Here is a 25,660-nt window from a genome sequence, read left to right as displayed (position 1 = left end):
TGGCTGGTCTATTATTTCTGCCATTTCCCTGCATTTGCTCTATATCCATTTATTCTCTTATTATTTAAACATCTTTTGATTCTTGACTTGAATATATCCATTGACTGAGCTAGTCTATCCTTTTAACTGAATGCTCTAATCTTGGCAATATCTTGGTGTATCGCCTCTGAACTTTTTTCAGTGCAGTCATATCCTTCCTTTGGAATAGCAACCAGAACTATACCCCGTACTCTAGCTTTAGCCTAACCAATACCTTAATTTGTACCAACATGACTCTCCTCTTGTACTTGTTACTGCGGCTAGTGAAGGCAAACATCTTGTGCACTACCTTCACCACCCTATCCACCTGTGCTTCCACTTTCAGGGACCTTCAGATTTGTACACCAAGATCCCTTTATTATTCAGTACTCCCTGGTGCCCTACCATTTATGATGTACATTCTACTGTTATTGTCCCCCAAAATGACCTTCCTCATCAGAATTAAATTCCATCTGCCATTGCACTGCCCAGATTACCTACTGATTAGTATCATTCTGTGCAGTAAAACAAACTGAGCTGACAATAATGCAACCAATTTTTGGCACCTCCAAATTTACTAGTCATCCCTCTTCCATTTGTACAAGTCAAATAATTAGCATGGATAGTATGGTAGACCAGTGGTTCTCAAACTTTTTCAGTCTGCCTCCCTCTTGGTCTCCAAGCCATATCCAGAGTACTTCCCCCAATACAACAGTGGCAGCACTGAGTGAGGTGGGGGGGGGGGGCTTAGTTGGGGCATTGAGGGGTGGTGAGGTTAGTATCAGCACTGAGTGGGGTGGTAGGGTTAGTGTTGGTCCTGAACCTGGTGGGGGGTTAGCGTCGGCGCTGAGCAGGGTGGGGGGGGGTTAGCGTCGGTGCTGAGCAGTGTAGGGGGTTAGCGTCGGCACTGAGCAGGGTGGGGGGTTAGCATCGGTGGTGAGGGGTGGGGGGATTAGTGTCAGCGCTGAGAAGTGAGGGGCGTTTCTGTCAGTGCTGAGGGGTGGGGGCATTAGTGTCAGCGCTGAGCAGGGTGGGGGAGTTAATGGATGTGTTGAGCGGGGTTGGGGGATTAGTGGCGGAGCTGAGCAGGGTGGGAAGATGGTGGTGCTGTGCAGGGTGGGGGGTGTCGGTGACAGCATGAGCAGGGTGGGGTAGTTGATGGCAGCGTTGAGAGGCGGTTGGTGGTGGCACTGCGAGGGAGGGTGGTGGCGGTGCTAAGGGGGTTGGGGTGGGGGCTGTTAGTGATGCCAGTACAACATAGCGGCCACTGAGACCAGCTCTCGCAAGAACGCCTTGTCGCTGTTTATTTTGCTCACTACTCCTGCCCCAAGTCTGGCCAGAAAATTACTGCACTGGCTTCTTCATTAAACTTTGCAGTAAATTGAATAATAAAAACATACCACCAACTGAAAACCTACTTGAAGGACAAACTGGGAAGCAGGCTGAGGTTACCAGAAGGAAGCAGCTTTGAATATGTGAATATGTGATTAAAAGATAATTAAAAGATTTATAACAAACATGTACATCAAGCTGCAAGAGAAAGAGAATGATGAAATAAGCTGTTAACCCAAACAAAGGTGGGAACAAGATCTAAACATAAAGATGAAAAATGGGAAAAGCTATGGTCCAGAACTTTGAGAAATACAATAAACACGAGATTACGCATGATACAATATAATTGGTTACACAGGCTATATACCACGCCCCAAAAGTTAAATAAATGGGACCCAACAGTATCAGACAGATGTTTTCGCTGTAAGAAGGAAACGGGAACAACAGTACATGCAATTTGGGCATGTGAGAAAGTGGAAAAGTTTTGGGAAGATCTAAATCAAGTATTAAATAAAATCACAAAAAAGCAACATACCTCTAAGTAATATAAGAAGTAAAGAACTTGGCCTCAATTTGGATGAAGCACAAAAAAGATTTATTATGATAGCCTTAGCTGTAGTAAAAAAATGTATAATGTCAACCTGGAAATCAGAAGAGAGCCTGAGACTACAGCAATGGTACATAGAAATGAATAAATGTATTCCATTGGAAAAAATAACATAATTGTTTAAAAAACGTCACAATATTCGAACAAATTTGGGAACCATACATGGAACACAACAGAGAGGCCCTACCACAGACCTCCACCCCCTAAAATGACAGAATGAGAAGATGAAATGAACTGACCCAGTGTTTAAAAGTAGATGACACAATTTTCTTGTTTATTTTCATTGTGTGATGACATTGTTTAATGGATTTAATGTATTGTATATGCTGAACGTTTAGTGGGTAGGGATGGGAAGGAGAGAGGGAAGGGAGGAGGAAAAGGGGAGAAAATGACACTGTGTATATTCAAGAGGGAAATGTTTGTGTGTATTTTGGTTAATATGGTTCATAGTGTGAAAAGTGATTTAAAAAAAAAACAATAATAAAAAGACTGAAGGTTTGGATTGCCCCCTATTTCCTCACTGCTCCCTGACTGCCCTCTTTTCCCTCACTGACCCTTTAGATCTTTCCACCACCAACAGAGCAGCATTCACTTTGGGAATCACTATGGTAGACTAAAAGGCTTGTTCATATATTGTACAATTTTGCTTCTAAAGGGTTCATGTTTATTCCAAACTACATGGATCCCAGCTTTGCTGATCACAGGCATCCAATAACAAAAGCAACTCTCTGTCATCACCATCTGCCTCTTGTCAAACTAATTTTAGATCCATTTTGCCAACTTCCTCTGGATTCCATGGACTTGTATCTTTTCATGCACTCTTGGGGCTTTCTAAGTCTCTGTAAACTGCATCATGTTCTGCCCTCACTGGTGCATTTAGTTACCCCTTTTAAATAAAACCTCAGACAAACAGAATATTCCACCAGTCGTGCTGCTTATCCCTGATCAATCCCTGCTTTTCCAAGAGTAGATTAGTTTTATCCCATAGATTTTTTTTCACTAATTTTTCTCCCACTGATGAGATAGCAGGCCGACAATTACCTGCCTTAGCCCTGCTGCTTTGAATATGCTTTCTTCCAGTAATCTGGCTCCTCCCTGTGGTCAGCAAAAATATAAATATGTTTGTCAGTTCTCTAGCTATTGCTTCCCTTGTCTCCTACAGCAGTCTGGGATACATTTTATCAGGCATGGCAAATTTATCCAACCTCATATGCATTAAGGCATCTAACACCTACTCGTTATTAATCTTATTCCAAGGAATATGTGATTTCTTTTAAGAGGATGGCAATTGTATAAAAGCAGAACCAGAATTTATTGTCATGGGGGAGGACATGTGATGGCGTAGGGAACCCAGCGCTCCTTTATGACTCCCGGGGATTTAAATTTAAAAAGTGCTAATTAAGTTGTTTTATTATAAAAGTTAATTGAAAGTCTTTTTAAACTACCAATAAATAACTACAATGTTGCCAAAAAAAGAAACAATGCAGAAAACTACACTGAAGGATAAAATTAAACTGAAGAGAGAAAAAGAACCTGGGCCTATCTCTTCAATTAATCCGGCCATTGTAGTTCTTCTATCTGCTGGAGACCGCCCTGGACGTCTCACAGAGCCATCCCGAAAACTACTTTCACACAGCACGTGAGCGAGGAGTCGCACATGCGTGCTGCGGTTGAAAAAGTTAAAGGGAAAAAAAATCTTCATCCCTCTTAAAGGGCCAGTCCAGCCCTCCAAGTCTGCAAGAAGAAGAAGACGACTTATCTGGTATGGAAGAGGAATCTTGTGATCTTACAAGTGAGGATGAAGATACAACTACAGAAGAAAAAGAATTTAAAGGCAAGGAAAAGTTTTTTAAGAAGAAAATTGAAAATCTTGCATATGCAATGCAAAATAATTTAAAAATTTTAACTGAAGAAATAAAAAAAATTAATTAACTTAACTAAATCAATAAATAGTGTTTCACAAAGAGATGATAAATTGGAAGAAAGAATTCAAAATGATCGTAAAGAAGTTCAACACATTGAAGAATGAACTAATATTAATGAGGACTCTGTTACTGCCTTGGTTTCTATGAATGAAAAACTGTTTGAGAGGAAAATTATAGTAGAAGGAATAATCTCAAAATTGTTGGAATGTCTGAGGATAAAGAAGTTCAAGATGTAATTCGCTTTTTTCAAGATTGGATACCGCAAATCTTTGGGCAAGAGAATTTCAAAAAGAAAATTTTGAATGAGAGAACCCGAGCTCTTCGACCAAAGCCAGAACCGAATCAAAGACTTCTGTCTATATTGATCAGATTTTTAAATGATCAAGACAGAGAAAAGATACTTGGATTGGCACTGAGAAGAGCTAAAGAACATAGACCTTTGAATTACGAAGGTGATGAGATTTTTTTTTAATCCAGATCTGAGTTGAGCTCTTTTGAAGAAGAGGAAAGAGTTTAATCTGGTTAAGAAGGCTTTATATGATAAAGATTATAGATTTGTGCTGCGATATCCAGCTACTTTGAAAATCTTCATTCCAGATCAACAGAATGTCTTCTTCAACAATTATATTCAGGCCAAAGATTTTGTTAAAGATCTTCCACAGGAGGATTTAATGAAATGATTTGTTTTAATGGGGAATGTGTTTTTCCTTTTTTAATATTTTTTCCCCCCAGGAGTCGGGGTAGTGTTTGTTAGTTTCTGATGACTACATGTGTTTTCGTGGTTTGACCACGACCCGTAAAATGGAGGGTGGTAATGCTAGTTTTTCTGGCATTTTGGGAAGGGAAGTTTTTTTTTCATTTTTCAACTTTTTCAATTTAACAATTTTATATATCTTTATTTTGAATAAGTTCAGTGTTTTTGGATTGCAGTTGATGACACATCAGACCAATCTAATTTATGGGAATTCTTACTGGATAGGACTGTATGTTAATAATTTGGGAAAATGTTAATAATTTGGGAAATAATGGCTAAAACAGTTAAGATATTAAGTTTAATATTAATGGAATTAACGGACATGTAAAAAGAAAGAAGGTATTAGTGTATAATAAGAAATTAGGGGTAGATATTGCCTTTTTACAAGAGACTCATTTAACTGAAAGTGAACATTTAAAATTGAAAAGAGATTGGGTAGGTCAAGTAGCTTTTTCTACATTTAACTCTAAAGCTAGGGGAGTGGCAATTTAATTAAAAAAAATTTTACCAGTTAAAATCCAAGATGTAATTACAGTTTTGGTGGGAAGTTATAGTAAATTGTCAATTATTTTATGAAGAATGGACTTTATTAAATATTTAAGCACATGAATGTTTCAGGAAATTTGTTGTTTTATGGCAGTATTACAGGTGTAAAATTGATATAGATTACTCTTTAAAAAAAAAATGTGAGCCATGTCAATGGTTTATTGTCCATTCAGAAAGCGATTGCAGAAGGGAAGAAGCTGTTTTTGTACCATTGGATGTTCATCTTCAGGCTCCTGTACCTCCTGCCTGAGGGTAGCAGTGAGAAAAGGGCATGGCCTGGGTGGTGAAGGTCCTTGATGATAGAGGCTGCTTTCTTGAGACACCTTCTCTTGTAGATGTCCTTAATGGAGTGAAGACTAATGCCCATGCTGAGTTCACAACTCTCTGTAGCTTCTTTCTGTCCTATGCATTGACACCTCCATATCAGAGTGATGCAGCCAAACAGTATGCTTTCCACGGTACACCTGTAGAAATTTGCAAGAGTCTTTGGTGACATAACAAATCTCCTCAAACTCCCAACGAAGTATAACTGTGAGTGAGGTTTTTTCATGATTGCATTGACACAAAGGTCCCGGGATAGATCTTCAAAGGTGTTGCCACCCAAGGATTTGAACTTATTTAAACTTTCCACTGCTGACTCCTTGATGAGGACTGGTTTGTGTTCTTCTAGTTTCTTCTTCCAAAAGTTCAGAGTCAGTTCCTTAGTTTTGCTAATGTTGAGTGCAAAGTTTTGGTTGTGTCACCACTCAACTATCTGACCTATCTCACTCCTGTACACTTCCTCATTGCTGTCTGTGATTCTGCTGACAACTGGAGGAGGCGTCATTGACAAATTTATAGATGGCATTTGAATTGTGCCTAGCCACACAGTTATGGATATAGAGAGAGAAGACAGTGGGCTAAGCATGAATCCTTGAGGTATTCTTCTGTTGATTTGTCAGGGAGCAGGAGATGTTGTTACCGATTTGCACTGGCTGTGGTCTTACGATAAGGATGTTGAGGATCCATTTGCAGAGGAGGGTGCAGAGGTCAGGTTTTGTAGTTTGCTGACTAGTACTGAGGGGATGATGGTGTTGAAGGCTGGGCTGTAATCTATGAAAAGTAGCCTGATGAATGTGTGTTGCTATTTAAGTGATTCAGGGCTGAGTGGAGAGCCAGTGAGATTGTATCTGCTGCGGAGCCATTGTGGCAGTAGGTGACTTGTAACGGGTCCAGCTCTTTGCTTGGGTATGAATTAATTTTGGCCATAACCAATCACTCAAAGCATTTGATCCCAGAAGAAGTTAGTGCTACTGAGCGATAATCATTGAGGCAGCTCACTCTGCTCTTCTTAGGCAGATAGATCCCCTTTTGATGCAGGTGGGAACCTCTGACTGCAGCATTGAGAGATTAAAGATGTCTGTGAACACTCTGGCTAGTTGGTTGGTACAGATTTTCAGTACCCTGCCAGATACACCATCAAGGCCTGATACTTCGCAAGGGTTCCCTCTCTTGAAGGATGTTTTGACATTTGGTCTCAGAGACAGATATCACAGGGTTGGAAGGTCTTGGTTCAATTGCAGTAAGACACCAGAGAAATTGGCTAAGAGGCTCTGCTGTAAACAGGTGTGCTGGGATGTGGTCAAAGAACGTAAACAAGTAATCTGGCCCATACATTTTATCTGTCCCTTCCTCTGCTATGCCCCGCTCCCTCTTTTCAGCCTCCCTACTTCTGTTCTTTCCTTTACTGCATCTCTCTCCTTGCCTCTTGATATTTTCCCTTTTTTTCTCAATTCACCCACTATTTCTCCCACCCCTCTCCATATCCTGTCATCCTCTGCTCTTCAGCAGTCAATCATTTGCTTAGTTTTGAGCTGTCCACCAACCACTGTCACTTTCTAACTGTTTATCAGCCTACACTAAACTTGGGAAAGCGCTCCCCACCCCCCACCCCACCCACCCCCAAACAGGCTGCAGCCTAAAATGTAGCCAAGTATCACCAGAATATATTATCCTGCAGAGAATCATCAGCTGCCAACTTAGTGTTGTCTATTGTTGGAAGGTTGCATTCTCCTGGATGCTCTATTGCTGAGTTGGAGATGGCTTCCTTCTCCAGGAGCAGACTTCTCTCTCAGCAGGTATCGTCATGCATAGTGACCTTAACTCTATCTCCCAGCCATGCTTTCTTCTGAGCTGTTCTGTAGGGCTGAACTTGAGAGCAAAATCAGGGCAATTAGATTATTAGGGTCATCTTTTAAGTGCATACATAGTACATGATTTTTCAAGAGAAGCTTCAAGTGCATGCAAGGTACACAAAATCATTGGAAAATGGAAACAGTGTGTCCCTCATGCCTGTCCACTTTTCAGTGATGCTTGATCTATTATAGACCTTGTCTTGCTTATCTTGCAATTCCCATATCCTCCAATCACTCTGCCTTTCCACAACTCCAGTAATCTAGCCTCCACAACCCTTAAGTGGAGAGAAGTCACCACCCTGTGCAGGAAGAGCAATAAAGAAAGAGGTCCTTTGGCCAATTATGGCTATGCCAGGTATTTGTAGAAACTATACTTTTCTATTTAAATACCAATCCAAAAAAAATCAGATGCTGGAGATTTAAAATAACTAACAAATATCTAAAATAATTTTTTCCATTATTAAACAATGTTTCATCTCATTATGCCACTGATAAATCCCAGCCTCTCCTGCTTCCGTGTGCAGGTTCACGGTGTGCTGCACTGGCATGTCCTGGACAAAGCCGCGAGAGTTCAGAAGAGGAGAGGGCAGTGTCTGAAAGCCTTCAGACTCCTTGGGAGAGTCTCCCTCTGGTGTCGGCGCTGCAATTTTAGATATAATTTATGTCTGGTGCATATCAGCTCCATAATTTGGGTGAGAACCAAACTAAAATATAGCAGGCTAAGAAACAGAAAAGGGAAATGGGACAGGCAGATATAGTATTAGAAAAGAATGTTAGTTATGACATTCCTCCTGAGAAGTAATAAATGGAAAGAGCACAAGGCAATCTGTATGCAGATTTGATTTATTATTGTCATATGTACTAAGAAAGGCTTTCTTTTACATGCTAGTCAAAGATTAGCTAAGAGTTGCCTTTGCTCCAGGTCCAAAAACAAGGAAAAGTACAAAAGAAAATCTTTTTAAAGATGGTAGCTGGTAGAGGATCATACCCCCTCCCTCTCTGTTCTCCATTGCACCTTTGGCACAACTTTCAGTCCAGTCATAGTCACGTAACTGTGCTTGGTCCCATCCCATCTCTCACTGTCGTCGCGCTATCCCGGGTCGCATCAGCCAGTATTGGAATATTTGGGTCTTCAGTTGGAAGGATGTAACTAGTTTATCAGATACGTTAAGGGAATGGGCAGATAGAGTTTTATGTCCTTGCACTTTGGTAGGAGACATCAAAAAGCAGACTTACCTCAATAAAGAGAGATTACAAATGAATGGAGCAGAAGGCTTTGGGTTCTTGTGCTGTATTTAGAAAGGAAAACAAATAACATATTTGTAAGGGGTTCAGAAGTTAGAAATGGAAAATGTATTGTATGGAATTTTGTTCTCCTTGTTTAAGAAATTATTATTGGAGGCAGCCCAGAAGAGATGAGAGCTTCTCCTATAATGAATGGCTTTTCAACAAAAAACGTTAGATCTGTATTCTTTTGAGTTTAGGAGTTCAAGGGGTGATCTTATGGACTTATAAGATCCTCAGGGGTTTGATGAGGTTAATGTTGATCTGTTTTCACAAGTGGGAGAATTTCAAATAAGAGGACATGTTGACAAGGCAAGGAGGGAATAATTTAAAACTGAGCTGCATGGGAATCTTCTTGCAGAGGAATTCTCTACCAGAGGCTAGATCACAGGATGTACTTAAATGGGAGGTAGATCATTCTTTTGATGGACTGATCACCAATGTTGTGGCCAGGCAGTAACTTCTGTCCATATCAGCAATGACCAGATCTCCTAGATGAATATTAATCTCCATTGTGAAATTCAGTGAGGGAGGAAACAATTCAATGCATTTAAGGATTTTAGTATTCCAAAATACGAAAAAGCAGCTGCTGACAATCTGAAATTAAAAAGTGGAAATTAGCAGGCCTGGTAGCATCTTTGGAAATGCTTCACTGGATTTTACTTGAAATATTAAACTTTTAAATTTGGTATTTAGTTATAGAAGCAATTAATGATCAATGGGATTGGTGTCTTCTCCGATCTTTGAATTATCGTGCTCAGTCGGTGTATAATGGGTCTCGGTTCGCCGCCTTTGTATGGTGAGTGTCAGATTGGGGGGAGGAGGGGCGAAGCAGACTGGCTCCTTGTAGACGAAGAATGCTGTTTTACTCCCACAGGTTCAGTTCATCAGATCAGCATGAATTGTGACGACCCCCCCCCCCCCCCATGCAGAGCAATATTCCGAAAACAAAATGGACACAGAGTTCGATACCCTCCCCCCTCCCTTTGCACCTCCGCCCACAAAGACGATGTGTGGCAAGGTTGTAGTGGGTGAGCTGGGGACACTGGCATTCGGGATAGGTCCATTGTATTGAAATCGAGGATTAACTGACGAAGTGACGGAGAAGAACAGGGTTGGCGGAACCAAATCACGCAAGGAACTTTAAAAAAAAGTGACCTGCTGCACTGGCGTGTCCCGGACAAAGCCGCGAGAGTTCAGAAGAGGAGAGGGCAGTGTCTGAAAGCCTTCAGACTCCTTGGGAGAGTCTCCCTCTGGTGTCGGCGCTGCAATCGGCTCCTCGGACGCAGCGGAATGAGGTGAGAAGGGAACGGCCATCTCTTGGTCAAATCAAGCCGTGGCTGCGTTCACTCGGGAGTTTCTGAAGTCCGTTGTGTCCGAATAAGGGGTTGGGAAGAACAGTTGGGTGCATTCGCGAAAATAAAAGGACGAACGATTTCCGCACTCCTTGGGATTTTTAAAAGACGGAATATAATCATTTTGTGAAGGAAATATTAAACTTTGAATTTTAAATGGATCGAAATGCTTATTTTTTGAACAAAAATAGTTATTAAATGAAGACGGATCGGATTATTCATCTACAACAGGCAGCCTTCACTGAACAAAGGAATATCGTTCATAATTGAGCACAGGAAGAATGACAAATAGAATGCAGATTTATAAGGGGGCCTGTTGAATGCTTAAGCCATTTGTACGTGTTATAGTTTACTAAATAAAGCGTATATGGAATTAAGAGCTGCGGGAAAACAGATTCCTCTTCATGCATTACCGAATTTCTTCCCCCCCCGGTCTCAATATTAGCTTGATACAGAGGTTTGGATTTCATCTTTCCAGAATGCCGACTCGTGGACTTCTTGGAGCATCATTGTTTGTTTCACACTTGCGGTCATTTTAGATTCCCCTGGGATGGAGGGGGTCTCTCAATAGTTTTTATGGGTCCGGAGGCATGTGTTAAGGCCAGAGTAAGACCTGCAGACTCTGGTGGGACAGGTCTCTGGCTAAAGCATCAATTATCGGGAACAGATGTGTAAGTGGAGCTGAGTTCAGAATCAGATTAGTCACTCTTGAAGGGCAGAGCAGGCCGAATCCTGCTCCTCTTTCTAATATTCTAAGATTGTGAGATGGTGTATTCATTTTACTTTCTGAGATGGGCTTCCATGTGCTCCGATCCATATCCTCGAGGTACTCTGTACTGTCAAATGCTGCTTCTCCAGGAATTTGAGGTGTATTGAACACAGGAACAGAGACACCATGTTACTACTGTAAAAGAGCAAGCTTGGAATATTGTGTGCCGATCTGGTCACCCAGCTCTAGGAAAGGTGTAATTATACTGGAAATGATGCAAAAGAAGATCTACAAGGATGTTACTGGCACGACAGGACTGTAGGTTTGAGTTCACGATGGATAGGCTGGAGGCCTAGTATTGGAGGCCGATGGTGACTTTTATAGAGGTATACAAAATCAAGAGGGGCATGGATAAGGCAAAAATGGTCACTGTCTTTTTCACTGTCAAAAAGTAGAGGAAGTAGATTTAAGGTGAAACAGGGCAAGGTTAAAGAAGACTTTGGCTGCAAGTTTTTCCACATATGTGGACCAAACTAGCAGAGAAAGTGGTTCAGATGGGTATTGTTGCAATGTTTCAAGGACATTTGGACTGGTCAAAGTTAGAAATAGTTTGGAGCAATACAAACCCAATTCAAGCCAATGGACAAGTCCTGATAGACAACTTGTCAAGGTCGTGTTAGCAGGAGGGCCTGTTTCCATGCTGTAAAACTCTGACTCTCATTTTGTTCATGGACAAGGGATTCACAGAAGATATTTTCTGAGGATGTTATGAGAATATCCATGTTTTTCTCCCCCATGACCACTTGATAATTCCTTGCCAGGAAATAAATTATTTTGTATGACTTTCGACCATGTTTACAATTCATTGACTACATATATTTAGGACTTCAAAGTTAGTTGTTTGTGTGTAGAAGAACAGTTAGTTTGCTTATCCTGCCAATGGATTTGGGGGATTGTGTGGAGGCAGTGTTGATAGTATTCATTGAGGTACCTGGTGCACTGAAAGTGATGGTATATTTTATAATGAATGTCTGCCTTGGTTGAGAGGTGGATCTAAGATGCATGGTGGTTTTAATTGATTCCTGAAATGCAAAAGGTGGTCATTTAAATTTTTTAAAAATGAAATTTCCACTGGATGGCTGTTCTGCGCATAGGGGCGAGAGATGGATAGTAGCAGATCTTTGTTTTTCATGCAACGTATGCTTCAGTGAACACAGCATGAATGTTTTGAAACATGCATCTGAATGTACGTAAAAGCAATTGTAGGCATCGTATTGTTAACTCTATAACTGAGACTGGCATGACCATGGATCCATTGGTGATGGGTTTCCAGTGTTATGTTCAACCGAGGAAAAGGGTGCATGAAGGTAAATACCTTGACTATTCTTAGTAGCCTACTTGAGTAGAGAAGTTCAAAAGATTTACGGCCTTAGTAAAGAAATTTCTTCACCTTTCAGTCCTGAATGGTTGATGGTCAAGATCGTGCCTGCCCAGAGGACATTGTTCCTCAACCAACTCATCAAGCCATCAAGAATTTTGAATGTTTTTAATAAATACTCTCATTTTTATAAGCTTCTGATAGATCTTTTTGTCTATTAATAAAAGCAAAGGCTTTGTCTTTAGTACAGGAAATTAGTAAAAGACCAGCTATCGTCATGTTGAATGGAAGTACTGTCACAAGTAGCTAAATGGTCTACCCCTTCCTCATGTCCTTAAGCATGAAACTGCCATTAGAAATCTCATTTCCCCAGTTGGAGCCTTAATTAAGGCAAAAATGGCAGAAGTATTTCTTGCTCTTATTTCAAGGACAGCTGTTACTGCTTTGGGGAGAAGACTGCACAATTTGTGCTGACTGTTCTTTTTCTGTTTTTCACATGAGACGTAACTAGTTTGCAGCACTGCTGAAAGAAGTGAATTATTCAGAATGCATTGTCTGTTTGCTTTCTCTTGCAAGTTCTGTTATGTGGCTAGAATGACAAACGTTAGGAGTTTGTGATCCTGAGTTCTCCAATTCAGGCTCCTGCTTATCCTTAGTTTTCTTTACTTCTTCATTGACGTCAATATTACATCTGTCTTAAGTCCTCTAGAATTTCCTCCTTAAACATCTCACCACGAGTCTTCTTTAAGATGACTTTTAACTTAGATAATTGTACCCCTGACGGAAATTGGAGTGAGAGCATGGGGAGAAACTATGGAGCATCATAAGAGCACACACAAGAATGATAAAATTGATTATTTGTCTAATCAAGAGTCAGTCAGCATGCACAGCAGTGATGAACAACAACAGCACAACATCTTCTGCCTCTCCCTGTCTATCCTGTTTGTTATCTCAAAAAAATTGTAGTAGATTTGTTAGGCATGATTTTCCTTCAAGGAAACAATGATGACTTGGACCTATCTTGTGAATCTCCTCTAGGTAATCCATAACCTCATCTTTGACAATTAATTCAAACAGCTTCCCAACTACCTTTCTGCTGCCTCCTTCCCTTCTTAAACAGTGGAGTGACATTTACAATTCTCCAGTCCTCTGGAACCATGCCAGAATCCATTGATTCCTGGAAGATCATTACCAATGCCTCCACAATCTCTGCAGCAGCCTCCTTCAAAACCCGAGGGTACATTCCATCCAGTCTGGGAGACTTATCTACCTTTAGACCATTTAGCTTCCTAAGAACCTTCTCTCTTATGATCTTGACAGCACTTGCTTCACTTCTCAGAGACCCTGGAGAGCCCAGTAAGTTACTAATATCTTCTACCTTGAAGATTCATTCAGTTCCTCTGCCATCCACTTGTTTTCTATTATCTCTCCAGCATCATTTTCTAAAGGTCCTATGTCTACACTTGTCTCCCTTTTGCTCTTTCTGTGCTTAAAAAAGCTTTTAGTGTCCTCTGATATTATTTGCTAATTTGCCTTCTCTAAGTTTATAAGTTTCCCAATCCTCAATCTTCCCACTAATTTTTGCTTCCTCTTATGCCCTCTTTTACTTTGGCTTTAATTTCACTTGTTAGCCATAATTGTTTCACTTTTCCATTTACAACTTTCTTTTATTTCAGTTATGTATCTGTCCTGCACGTTCCTCATTTTTTTGGTGATCTGCTGCTTTCCCTAATAGTGAGCTTTTCCAATCGACTTTAGCCAGATCCCCTTTCATGCGACTGTAACTTCCTTTACTCCACTGAAATAGCAACATATCAGACTTTTCAAATTTCACAGTGAACTCAATCATATTGTGATTACTGCCTCCTAAGGGTCTCTTTACCTTGAGCTTCTTATCAATTCTGGTTCATTTGATAGCATCCAATCCAAAACAGCCAATCCCCTCCAAGAAGTCATTCCGTAGGCATTCATAAACTCCCCACTCTCCCTTCTGGGATGTGTACCGACCTGACATTCCCAATCTAATTTCATGTTAAAATCCCCCAAGATGCACCTTTTTTTATTTCCTGTTGTATTTTGTAGTCCACATCCTGGCTGCTGTTCAGAGGCCTGTTTATAACTGCCATTCCTTAACTCAACCCATAAGGATTCAACTTCTCTAATCCTATGTCACTTCTTTCCAATGATTTGATATTGTTGTTTACCAACAGAGCCATGCCACCCCCTCTGCCTCCCTGTCTATACTTTCTGATACACTGTATTCTGGACGTTTAGCTCCCAATGACACCCATCCTTTAGCCACTACTCAGTAATGGACACATTGTACCCTCCAATCTGTAACTGCATTGCAAGATCACCTACCTTGTTTCAAATGTTGCGTGCATTTAAGTATAATACCTTCAGACTAGTTTTTGTATGCCCTGCGTCTCTGTCATCCCTCCGGTGGCAATTTTGTCCCAACACCTGCTTGTCATCCTTGCTGCATGCTATTCTTGGTTTATTTCTATTTTGCCCTTTATCAGCCCTGACACTAGTTCCTACCCCCCTGCAAAATTGGTTTAAATCTTCTTTAACAGCCATATTAAACCTGCCTGCCAGGATATTGGACCCCTTTGGGTTGAGGTGTATTTCATCCTTTTTGCATAGTTCATACCTTCCCCAAACGAGATCCCAGTGATCCAGTAATCTAAAGCCCTGCCCTCTGCACCACTTTCTCAGCCAGTTTCAATGGAGTAAAGAAAATTACAGTAGCATGAGTAGGGATCTAGCTAAAGTGAATTGGAAAAGCTCACTATTCGGGAAAACAGCCCTGCCCTCTGCATCAGTTTCTCAGCCGCGCTATTTTTGCCATCACCAGCACAAGGCACAAGCAGTAATCGTAAGATTACCACACTGGAGATCCTGCCTCTCAGCTTCCTTCTGAATTCCTTGTATTCTCCCTTCAGGACATCCATACTGATCTTATGTCATTGGTACCAACATGTACCAAGTCTTCTGGCTTTTCACTCTCTATCCTCAGAATGTTTTGGACCCAATCGGAGACATTCCATGCCCTGGCACCAGGTGTCTTTATCAGGCCTGCAGAATCCCTTTTCTGTCCTCACTATAGAATCACTGATTACACCTGCATGCTTCTTCACCTTCTGTGTCACAGTGATGAATATTGCAGTAGGCTTAATTACTTGTTATGCCTTTTATGTTTAGCGTACAAAGACTCCTCATTTTTTTTAGTCATTCTGTTTAAGAATTTATTGCTTTTGTTCCAAAGTAGATAACCTCATTTCCTTATATTCCAGCTGCTAACTTCTTGCTCTCCCAATTAACTGATCCACACCCATGGCCTTTTGTGTCTTGCTAACAATGTGAAAACGTCTATTTTTGTATCATCAACAAATATGGCAATAATATTCCCTGTCCCTTCTTCCAGATTGGTGTAGCTAGTTGAGGCCTGTGGTGTTCTGCTAATTAATTGATGGGCAAAGAACACAGGTCGTGCTAAAAACTTGCCCCCATGATCTCTATTAATATGGAATCACATTGTTAGTCTAAAGGCAGCATCATTTTTTTTTACCTTTAGTTTTTCATGATAAGATGTCAGCTTTTCCAGGTACAAAATATGGAGAATCTCAGTTGAAGTGAAAATAATTGATTGCAAAATATCCCCTTTTATTTAAAAAAAAGTTGCAACCTTTGTTCTTTTTACCCAGGGTTCTGTGTCTGGGTTTGTTATGTATCGTGAATTGCATAAATGGCTAATTTTGCGAATAACAGTTTTGAAGTAAAATCATGAAAGGTGCGTTCCAATAATAAACATTGAAAAAACTGTTGCAAATGCAAAGTAGTTTGAGAATTTCTTGCAGCTATGAAGATCCAGGTTCCTGTTTTTTAAAAAAACAGCTGTGATTATAGGATTCTGATCTGTTACTCTATCAATGAGATGCGTACAGGAAGGGAAATAGTGATCCTTTGCCTGCACAATTTGTGTCACTATATGGCATTTTTATTTGATGTCAGTATTTGCTTTAGTCTTGAGTTTACTTACTGTGGTTAAGCTTGCAATGTTCTCATTACTCAATGTTTGCTCAAGTCCCAGTCATAGTCACATGGCATAGAAATGGTCCCTTCGGCCTAGCAGTTCATGTTGACTGCCTATAGTCATGCTCTATTCCAACACTTTCCCCTTAACCTTCCATACCTGCTGTTTTAAGTGTTCATCTTGATATCTAAATGTTGTAAATCTCTGCCTCTATCACCTCGCATTCAGTGTAGTCCAGTTTCCAATCAAATGAATTGCATATTCTGAAGATCTGAAACAGAATGCTATAAACATTTTAGGTCTCTCTGGGAGGAGGTGGGGTTGTAGCATACATACATAAAATGGAGGACATTCTGGTAAAGGCTTTATCACTGACAGCATTTGGGGAAGCCATGTTTATTGAGGATATTTCTAGGTAGACAGCATCTTCCTGAGCACAGATGTGGCTGAGGCAAAGGAATCGGGAGATGAGAAATAGCTCTAGAAGCTATTGGTGAGTTTGTAATGAATTGTCTGTGGATAATTTGTCTCCTGTGATGGAGATGCCTAGAAGGGGTAGAGAGGTGTCAGAAATGTCCAAGTCAATTTAAGGGCAGGTGGAAGTTGATAGTGAAGTTAATGAAATTGCCAAGTTCTGCTTGGGTATGAGAAAAAAAGTGGGCACGTGAGATACCAATGCAGTAGTTGAGATTGAAGAAAAAGAGTTGGGAGGTGATATCGAATAGGATTGGAGTGGGGACTATTACAAATACTTGACAAAAAGGCAGGCCGAATTGGTTTTCTTGGGGAATGTAGGGATTGTATATCCGTGATGAAGATGAGGCCATAGGGGCCAGGGAATTGGAAGCTTTCAAAGAGGTGGAGAATGTCAGTTGTGTCTTGAATGTCGATGGGAAGGGGCTGGACTATGTGGGGACAAGGTGCTGTTGAGATATGAGAAGACTAGTACACTTGTCTATTTATCCCAGTCAGCGAAGGGTCACAGACACATTAACTGCTTTTCTCTCCACAGATGACGCTCGACCTGTGTTTTTACAGTATTTTCTGCTTTTTTTTTCAAAATATAACAACGGATGGAAAAATTCTTCCTTGGATCACCTCAAAAGATTCTACCTTTTACTTTTAACCTATGTCCCCTGGTTTTATATATCTGCTGCAGTAGGGGAAGGTTTCATTCCATTCCTTCTGAATCCTCCATTCCAAGAAAAAAATACATTCAACCTATACTGCCTATGGTTCTAATGGAAATGCTCCATCCCAGACAAATATTGTGGTGAATGTCCTTTTTGACCTTATTTCAGAGACTTCGGCCTGTATGCTAGGCAATATAGCACTAATCCAGTACTGTATTTTTCACTTTTGATTGAAATGCTAAAATGTCCGTCTTCATTTTCAAAAGAAACCTGGTGCTAATTGACAAAGAGTAAGAGATTTGTTCCAGTTTTCCTAGCCAATTTTTATCCTTAAACCAAATGAATTAGAGCATGTTATTTGCTGTTTGTGTGATCTAGCTGTGTACAAATTGGTTCCCATCTTCTGTGCACTACTGCATTGATTATACTTCAGGAATATTTAATTGAGTGTAAAGTGTTTTGGGATGTCCTGTTCATACATGAAGCTGGGCAGTTTATTAGTGAAATATGTTTAAAACTTGGTTGCCTTCCTAAAACAACTTGCCTTTCTGCAGAACTACTTAATGGTTCCTAAACATCCCGATTGCAAGTAATGATTGGGAAAAGATTGAGAAATCCTGAAAGCAGAGCACTTGTTCTTATGTCAGTTGATGCTGTATTTACTTTTGAGCTAATTTCTTGGCTATTTCAGTTCCTTGCCCTGGGAACAGTCGGTTGAGATTTAGATCCAGCTATATAATGCTCTGAATCAGATTTAGATCCAGCTATATAATGCTCTGAATCCTTGATTTGGGTGTGGCAACTATTGAATTTACAACATGTCCAAGGACTTTAATTCAGTTCTGTGGAGTGAAACTGAACAGTAAGTTGGAGCTAATGTAATCTTAGTGCACTCTAAATAGTAGAAAGTTGATAATTTCTTATTGCTGATAGTTCCTGATGACACGATCTGACTGTTTGACCTATTGGGTAATTATTCAGAGTAAACCCATTAATCGCATTCCCCTCCACCTATTCTTTCGCACATGCCCATTAATGCCCATCCCCCACATTCTCCTACCAACCAACAATGAAAATAAATTTTAAGTAGCCAATTAACCCACCAGCTCACTCATTTTTAAAATTTTTTAAAAATTTTCACACTATGAACCATATTAATCAAAATACACAAACATTTCCCTCTTGAATATATACAGTATAATTTTCTCCCCTTTTTCCCCCTCCCTTCCCTCCCTCCTTCCCACCCCCCTACAAACCCATAAAATGTTCAAAATATACAATAAACCCATTAAACAATGTTATCACACAATGAAAATAAACAAGAAAATTGTGTCATCTATTTTTAAACGCACTATATGACAACACTTCTAAAACATAAAATATTTCAACCATTCCCACATCTAAAATTCCCTTAACCCCAAGTGTCTCCCCCCCCCCCTCTGAGTCACCCCTTGTCCCTTGATGGGCAACCACAACTCCCCTCTCCATTCAGACTGCGAACCCGTTTGCAAGTGTCAACTGATTTTGCAGTGACTGTTATTCTCTCCCACCAAACCCCCTCCAGAAAAGACTTTTATCTTCACATTACAACAAAACTCCCCTTCTTTTCTCTTTTTCTTTCTATTTATTTATTTATTTATATAACCCCTCCTCTTTTTTCCCCCCCTTCTCCCTTACTTCCCTCCTTTAGTTCTTCTACATTATTTTTACATCTTTATATGTAGTTTGTCGTCATTCTTTGTTCTTGTTACATCTCTTCATCTCTCTATGTCTTGCAGGCATTCTGCAAATTCTCATGCTTTCTCAGGATCCGAGAACAGTCTGTTTTGCTGCCCCGGGATAACTAGCTCACTCATTTTTAATGTGGGAAGAAACTGGAGCACCTGGGAGAAACCTTTGCAGTAACACTGAGAAAGTACTCAGGGATAGGGGTCAGGCTTCAAATTAGGTCACTGGAATTGTGTGTGATTGAAAGTAGAAACACAAGGAATACATTAAAAAAATGGAAGTGTTTCATGCTATAATACAGGGTTAATAGACCTGAAATAAAAACGAAGTGCTCAAAATGCATGGCAGGTCAGTCAGTGTCTATGGAAAGGGAAATTAACATTGCATGTTACTGACACTTCATCACAACTGGAAAAGCAATAAAACAAGTTAGTTTTAGACAACAGAAGGGATTAGGGTGGGGAAGGAAGGACGGTTAGGGCAAAGGATGAAGCCAAGGTTAGTGTGGTGATGCACTGTTCATTCAAAGTCATGTGTTTGATTAGATTGAGGGAAATTAGACACAAAAAAAGGAAAATGTTAAACCTGTGAAATGCAGGTTAGGGGGTCTTCATCTAAAACCTGAAAACAAAGTGAGTGTACTGGAAATACTCAGTAGTTTAGACAGGATTTATGGAGAGAGAAAAAAACTTGAGTTGCAACTTTGCAGTAGAACTGACCAAAAGCAGGAGAAAGTGAGTCATCTTACATCGTTGAATTCAACCTAGTCCCAAAGACTACAATTTTCTGTATCACGAGTTAATTTTCAACTTCCTTATAGTGTTACACTTGAAGAACTTAAAATAAATAAACCTTTTTTTTTTACATACAGTACATTAACAGGCCAATTTGGCCCACGAGACCGTGCTATCCAATTTTCACCCTCTACACCCCCAATACGTTTTTTGAATGGCGGAAGGAAACCGGAGCCCCTGGAGAAAACCCACACAGTCTCTGGGAGAATATACAAACTCCTTGTTTGAAGTGCCTGAACCACCTAAAGCTAGCTCTAAACTCGATATCGTCGTCTGGTCCTCCTTTTACTTTAAGCATCTGAAACTCCCTTTTGTGTGTGGTCCTCCATCCACGTCATTAGCAATTTCTCCATATCTGATATAGGTCCTTCTCGCAGTTTCATTTGCCTTGTTGCTTTCAAGCCAATCATTTAACAGCTTGGAGAATTTTATCTTTGTTTTTGAGGATTGTTGTGTTGGTTGAGTGTGCCATGTCTAAATCGTGGGCAATGTCATCACTGTTTTTCCACCTTTGTGTTGTTTAATAACCTTTTGTTTCACTTTCAAATCAATATTTCTCCTAAACCTCTTGCTGCTGCTATCACCAGAACTGGTTTTGCTGCATTTGAGACCCATGGTAGATAGAAAGTACAGTACATACATACATAAGCCTTTGTACACAAAAGACATGAGATACATGTGTTGCATAAATCCAGTACATCCACTACGTCCGTTCTCCAATCTGGATTTCTTATGAGAACACTGACTATGGATGTATATATGGTCGGATATTTCCCAAACGGATGTTAAGTGGATGTGTAAGGGAATAGACTGATGTAACTGTGATTTATTAAGATGAACATCATTGCAGATATTGCAATCATCCAGGAAATGGTGAATAATTTGAGATCTAAGATGAAGTCACACCTCTTAAAAGGTTATATTGTGTTTTAGTTATGCTTTTGGATCATACTAGATCATGTGTTTGCATGTGCAATGCTGGTGGACCCTCTGCATTTGACTGTGGGTAACTAGCAGTTCTGCCTTTGAAACAAGAAAAGAACTGCTGGAAGAACTCAACTAGTCAAGTACCATCTGCAAACTAGTTAACATTTCAGATCAGGGACCCTTCTTTACAACCGGGGGAGGGGAGGAGGAGGAATGTATGGGCAGTGGAGGGAGTTGCATCCTTCCATTTAACTGCCTCATCCTCCTGATTCCATCCATGTCTCTCAGCATGTATCAACTAGATCTGCCCTCTCTTCCTGATTTCTTCTGGCTTCATCTGCCTCTTTCTTGATGGGTCCTGTTAACTTCCATTATCACCTATGTAACTTGCCATGTTTTGGCACTGGTAGCAATACACAAACGAACTGGAGAAACTTAGCAGGTCATGTGGCATCTATAGGAAGCAAAAGGTAACCAACATTTTAGGCCTGGCCCTTTGTCAGGTATAAACAAAAACAGGCAGGCACCTGAATATAAAAGGCGGAGGGATGAGGAGGAGGCAGGAAGGTGCAGGGGGAGGAGCACAGGCCAACAAATAAGAGGTCATAGGTGGATACAAGTGAGAGGGCAGAAGAGAAATAGCTGAAAAATGTTAGAGGAAAAGAGTCAAGGGTAGCTCTCGGGCCCAAGCCTGAAATGTTGGTTACTCTTTACTTTCTTGTTTGACTCCAAGAATGCTTGTCTTTGTTCACATATCACCCATAATGACTCCCTTAATCTCCACCCTCCTCTGTCTAATTTTGCTTCATCTGTCCCTTCTCTTTTTTTTGGGTGGGGGTACTTTAACATCTACCTCTCAATCTAAACTTCATCCTCCTCATCATTCTTCACCCATCAATCCACTCCTTGTAGCCCTTCCCACCCTCTCCTCTATATTTTGCCTATCTCCCTTCCCCATGACCAATCTTGGTAAAGAGTTTTGACCTGAAATATTGACGGTCCCCTTTTTCTCTACTGGTGCTCCAGTGGAGCAGATTAGTTTTTGCTCTTGGAGTCATGGCTGCCGAGAATACCAGAAATTTTGTGCCGGGTTTAAAATCTATTTTCAAATATCTGCTTTCTCCAATATGACTTTGATGACCAATCTGATTTAATTTTTTTGAGAAAGTAACAAAAGTACAGTAGATGTGCTTTACATGGTTTCAGCAAGGCCTTTGGCAAAAGCCCAAATGGGAGACTGGTCCACAAACTTTCATAGACCTAGGGCAAGTTTGTAAATTGGATCCAAATTTGATTTGGCAAAGGAATTAGAGATGATGGTGGAGGGTAATTTATACTCAAAAGTAAAAAAATTTTTTTAAATTTCTGCAGCGAGTGGTAGACTGCAGCATGACTTCGGCGGGCGAGCGGCAGCGTGACTTGCGCAGGCGAACAGCAGCGCAACTCGGGCGGGTGAAGGGGAGGTCGTATTATACACGGAACGCATTATACACAAATATTTACAGTAACCCTCTATTTTTCTTCTATTCATATGTCTAAGAGTCTCTTAATTGGCCCTAATGTTTCAGTCTCAAATATCATCTCTTGCAAGGCATTCCAGGCACCCAGAATTCTCTGCATAAAATACTTATCCCTGATGTCTTCCTTAAACCTTCCTCCCTTCACTTTATACACATGTCCACTGGTGTTTGCTATTCATGCCTTTGGGGAAAAAGGTGCTGGCACACAATTATAATGTGGGCCAAAGTAGCTTGAACCTACAACTGTGGGTTGGGCCAAAATACTATTAATTGAATTATACCTTCCCCTGCATTTTGAACTTCTCCACCTTGACAGACTTTTTCTCTTCCATACTCTTCCCTCTCTTAGACTACATATGTTATGCTACTACTGTCAGTCACCCTAATTTAGATATTATTTAACAAGGCTGCATTTATATTGAATTTGTGTTAAATTCTCCATGACAAATTGCACGTAACACGTGCACAGCTCCATCACATTTCAAGTTTCAGCTAAATTGGACACAAAAGCATCCTTTGTAGCATCTGCTAATGGCTGCGCCATGGAAATGAGGAACGTCCACACAGCACAAGGTGAACCAGTAAATTAACTTTATTTTGAATTACTAGCGCTGCTCAAGGAGACCGCCCATTTCCTGTGAGGCACGCGCTGGCCTTAGGAAGTGATCTCAGCGTGTCACGGCGTCACTCCCCGTCTAGCGGCACGCAACACGGAAGCAGCGCTGTCCCCCAGGCAATGTGTTGCCAACCGTGGGCTTCTCCTCGGAAGGGAAAGTGGGCCATCTTGTGTCGGATGACTGGGGCAGCGATTCGTCCCATCTAAATGCGCAGTCTCTCTGCCTGCTACACCACCACTCCCCCCGCCCCACCCAAAAGAATCGTTGCCATACTTTAAGCAAGTTACCGTACTATCTTTGGGCAGGTGGCCTTTGTGTCCGACTTGGGGATCTGGGGCGGGCTGGTTTGAGTCCAGATGCGCTTCCTTGAGGCAGTCAATGGTAAACCTGTCCTGCCTCCTGCCAATGTCCAAGGTGAAAATGACACCATTGCACTGTAACATGTTGAATGGGTCTACGTAGGAACATTGTCGGGGTGTCCCTTGCTGTCCTCTGCACGAAAACGAATTCGGTGTACTGCAGGTTCGCTGGGACATTGCAGGGTGGATCCCGTGTCAGGAAAGGGGTGGAGGTTTCTGTCCACGCGTTTGTTCCCTCAATCGCTGGAGGTCGTCTAGGGCACTGGGTTGTTGGCCAGCAGGATTGAAGTGAATGTCCCCTGGGATGGTAAGTGGGGAGTCATACACCATCTTGGCTGACAACGCTGGTAGGTCTTCTTTTGGTGCTGTGTGAATTCCTAACAGCACCCATGGGAGTTCATCAATCCAGTTAGGACCTTGTAGTCGACTTTTCAGGGCTGTTTTCAGGTGGCGGTGGAAACATTTGACGAGGCCATTTGCCTCAGGATGATACGCTGTGGTGTGGTGTAACTGGCTGCCGCAGAACTTGGCTTGGTTGGCCCAGAGCAAGAACATGAACTGGGCCCCCCGGTTCAAGGTGATGTGGGTCAGGACTCCAAAGCATGTGACCCAAGTGGACAAGAAAGCTCTGGCGCAAGTCTCTGTGTCGCATGTGGGCAGGGGTATCGCCAACGGGTAAAACAATCAATTACTGTGAATAAATACCATATACCTTGGCTCACAGGGAGTGGACTGGCGATGTCCACGTGCACATGGTCAAAACGGCACTGCGCCAGGTCAAAACTCTGGAGCAGGGCCTTGGTGTGTCTGTGAACTTTGGTGAGTTGACAGTCCAAACATGTCTTAGCCCACAGGGTTACATTGCAGCGGAGGCCACACGAACCTGTCAGGCAGCAGGCGGACCGTGGACCTTATGGAAGGATGTGGCAGACCATGTATTTGGTCAAACACCCGCTGTCACCACGCCTTGGGTAGGATGGGTCTGGGGAAACCTGTGGACAAGTCGCACAGTAAAGTCTGGCTCCCCGGTGAAGGACAGAAATCGCTAACCTTCAGGCTGGTGATGGCGATCCGGTAGGCCTGGATGTCCGTATCCTCTACTTGGTCTTTGGCCAGTTGAGCAACATCGAGCCCTCCTGAGGTAGCGGTGATGGCTGTTCTGGATACCGTGTCAGCCACCATGTTGGATTTTCTTGTGATGTGGCGAATGTCCATTGTATACTTCGAAATGTACGAGAGGTGTCATTGTTGCCTCACCAACCATGGGTCTGAAACCTTGCTGAGTGCATGGGTGAGTGGCTTGTGGCTTGAATGAAAACCCTTCCTTCTAACATGTACCGGAAATGTCGTATTGCCAGGTACAAGGCTAATGCACTGTATTTGAGTTCTGGTGTCCAGAGATATTCAATAAAGAAAGCCAGAGGTGCCACTGTTCATCGACCCACTGCTCCAGCACCGCGCTAACTGCTCTTTCCAATGTGTCTGCTGTAAGGGCCGGGGGTGGGGTGGTGGGGGGGGGGGTGCGAGGAGAGTCTGGATGGGCCAAAGATATAAGCTCTGCCAGTGCTACTTTGGTTGCCTGGAATGCTGCAATGGTTTCGTGTGTCCACTGGAGTGCTTTGTCATGAGTTTGATGAGGTCGAATAGGGGTTGCATGAGGATAGCTGCTCCCGGGAGGAAATGATGATATAAGTTCACCAACCCTAGGAATTCTTGTAGGCCCTTGATTGTGCTTGGCCTTGAAAAAATGTTGGATGGCTTCCACCTTGTCTGGCAGCAGTGTGGCCCCCTCTCAAGTGATACGGTGTCCTAGGAAATCAATAATTTCCAGGCTGAACTGGCACTTAGCTGGATTCACTGTGAGTCCAAATTACTGCAACCTGTCAATAAGGTGAGTCAGGTACGTCTTGTGTGTGCTAGCATTAGGGCTGGCGATGAGAATGTCATTCAGGTAGACAAAGATGAAATTGAGGTCCACTCCAAGCACCTCCATGAGGCGCTGAGACATCTGGGCTGTGTTCTTTAGTCCAAAAGTAATTTCGAAAAGTAATTCGAAAAGGCTGAAAAGTGTAATAATGGGCTTTTTCAGGACATCGTTGGGATGCACCAGAATCTGGTGGTACCCTTCGTTGAGGGCCACCTTGGAAAAACTCCAGCAGTCCTGGAGCTTCATGGAGGAATCCTGGATGTTTCGGATGGGGTATCTGGGATTGTAGTATTGTTTAGTCGTTTAGCCACCACTCAGGCGCCAACTGCCAGAGTTCTTCTAGACCATGTGTATTGGGGATGCTCAGGGTCAGTTTGAGCAGTGGACTATACCCAACTCCTCCATGGCAGCGAACTCGGTCTTGGCTTGGAGGAGTTTGTCCTGCGGGAGGTGCTGTGCCTGTGTGTACACTGGGTGCCCGGTGGTCTCGATGTCGTGCTCCACGCACCGTGGAAGTTGGGCACCAGCAGTGACAGG

General features: G+C 41.8%; 1 protein-coding gene across 6 annotated transcripts in view; it reads left to right on the top strand.

Annotated features, from left to right (window-relative positions):
- Positions 1 to 25,660, top strand: part of pisd (phosphatidylserine decarboxylase) — a 165,917-nt gene that overhangs the window by 59,896 nt on the left and 80,361 nt on the right. Inside the window, exon 1 of one of the 6 annotated variants that reach the window (XM_069933105.1) lies at positions 9,669 to 9,938. The exons of the other annotated variants lie outside the window; for them this stretch is intronic. Within the exon in view, the coding sequence (XP_069789206.1) occupies positions 9,934 to 9,938 (5 nt within the window). The 5' untranslated portion in view covers positions 9,669 to 9,933. Of the gene's footprint in view, positions 1 to 9,668; positions 9,939 to 25,660 lie in introns of those variants that run through there. 6 annotated transcript variants of the gene reach the window in all.

This window comes from Narcine bancroftii, chromosome 4 (assembly GCF_036971445.1).
Source record: "Narcine bancroftii isolate sNarBan1 chromosome 4, sNarBan1.hap1, whole genome shotgun sequence".
Lineage (NCBI taxonomy): Eukaryota > Metazoa > Chordata > Chondrichthyes > Torpediniformes > Narcinidae > Narcine > Narcine bancroftii.
The sequence above is the reverse complement of the archived record's forward strand: the minus strand, read 5'-3'. Positions and strand labels throughout refer to the sequence as shown.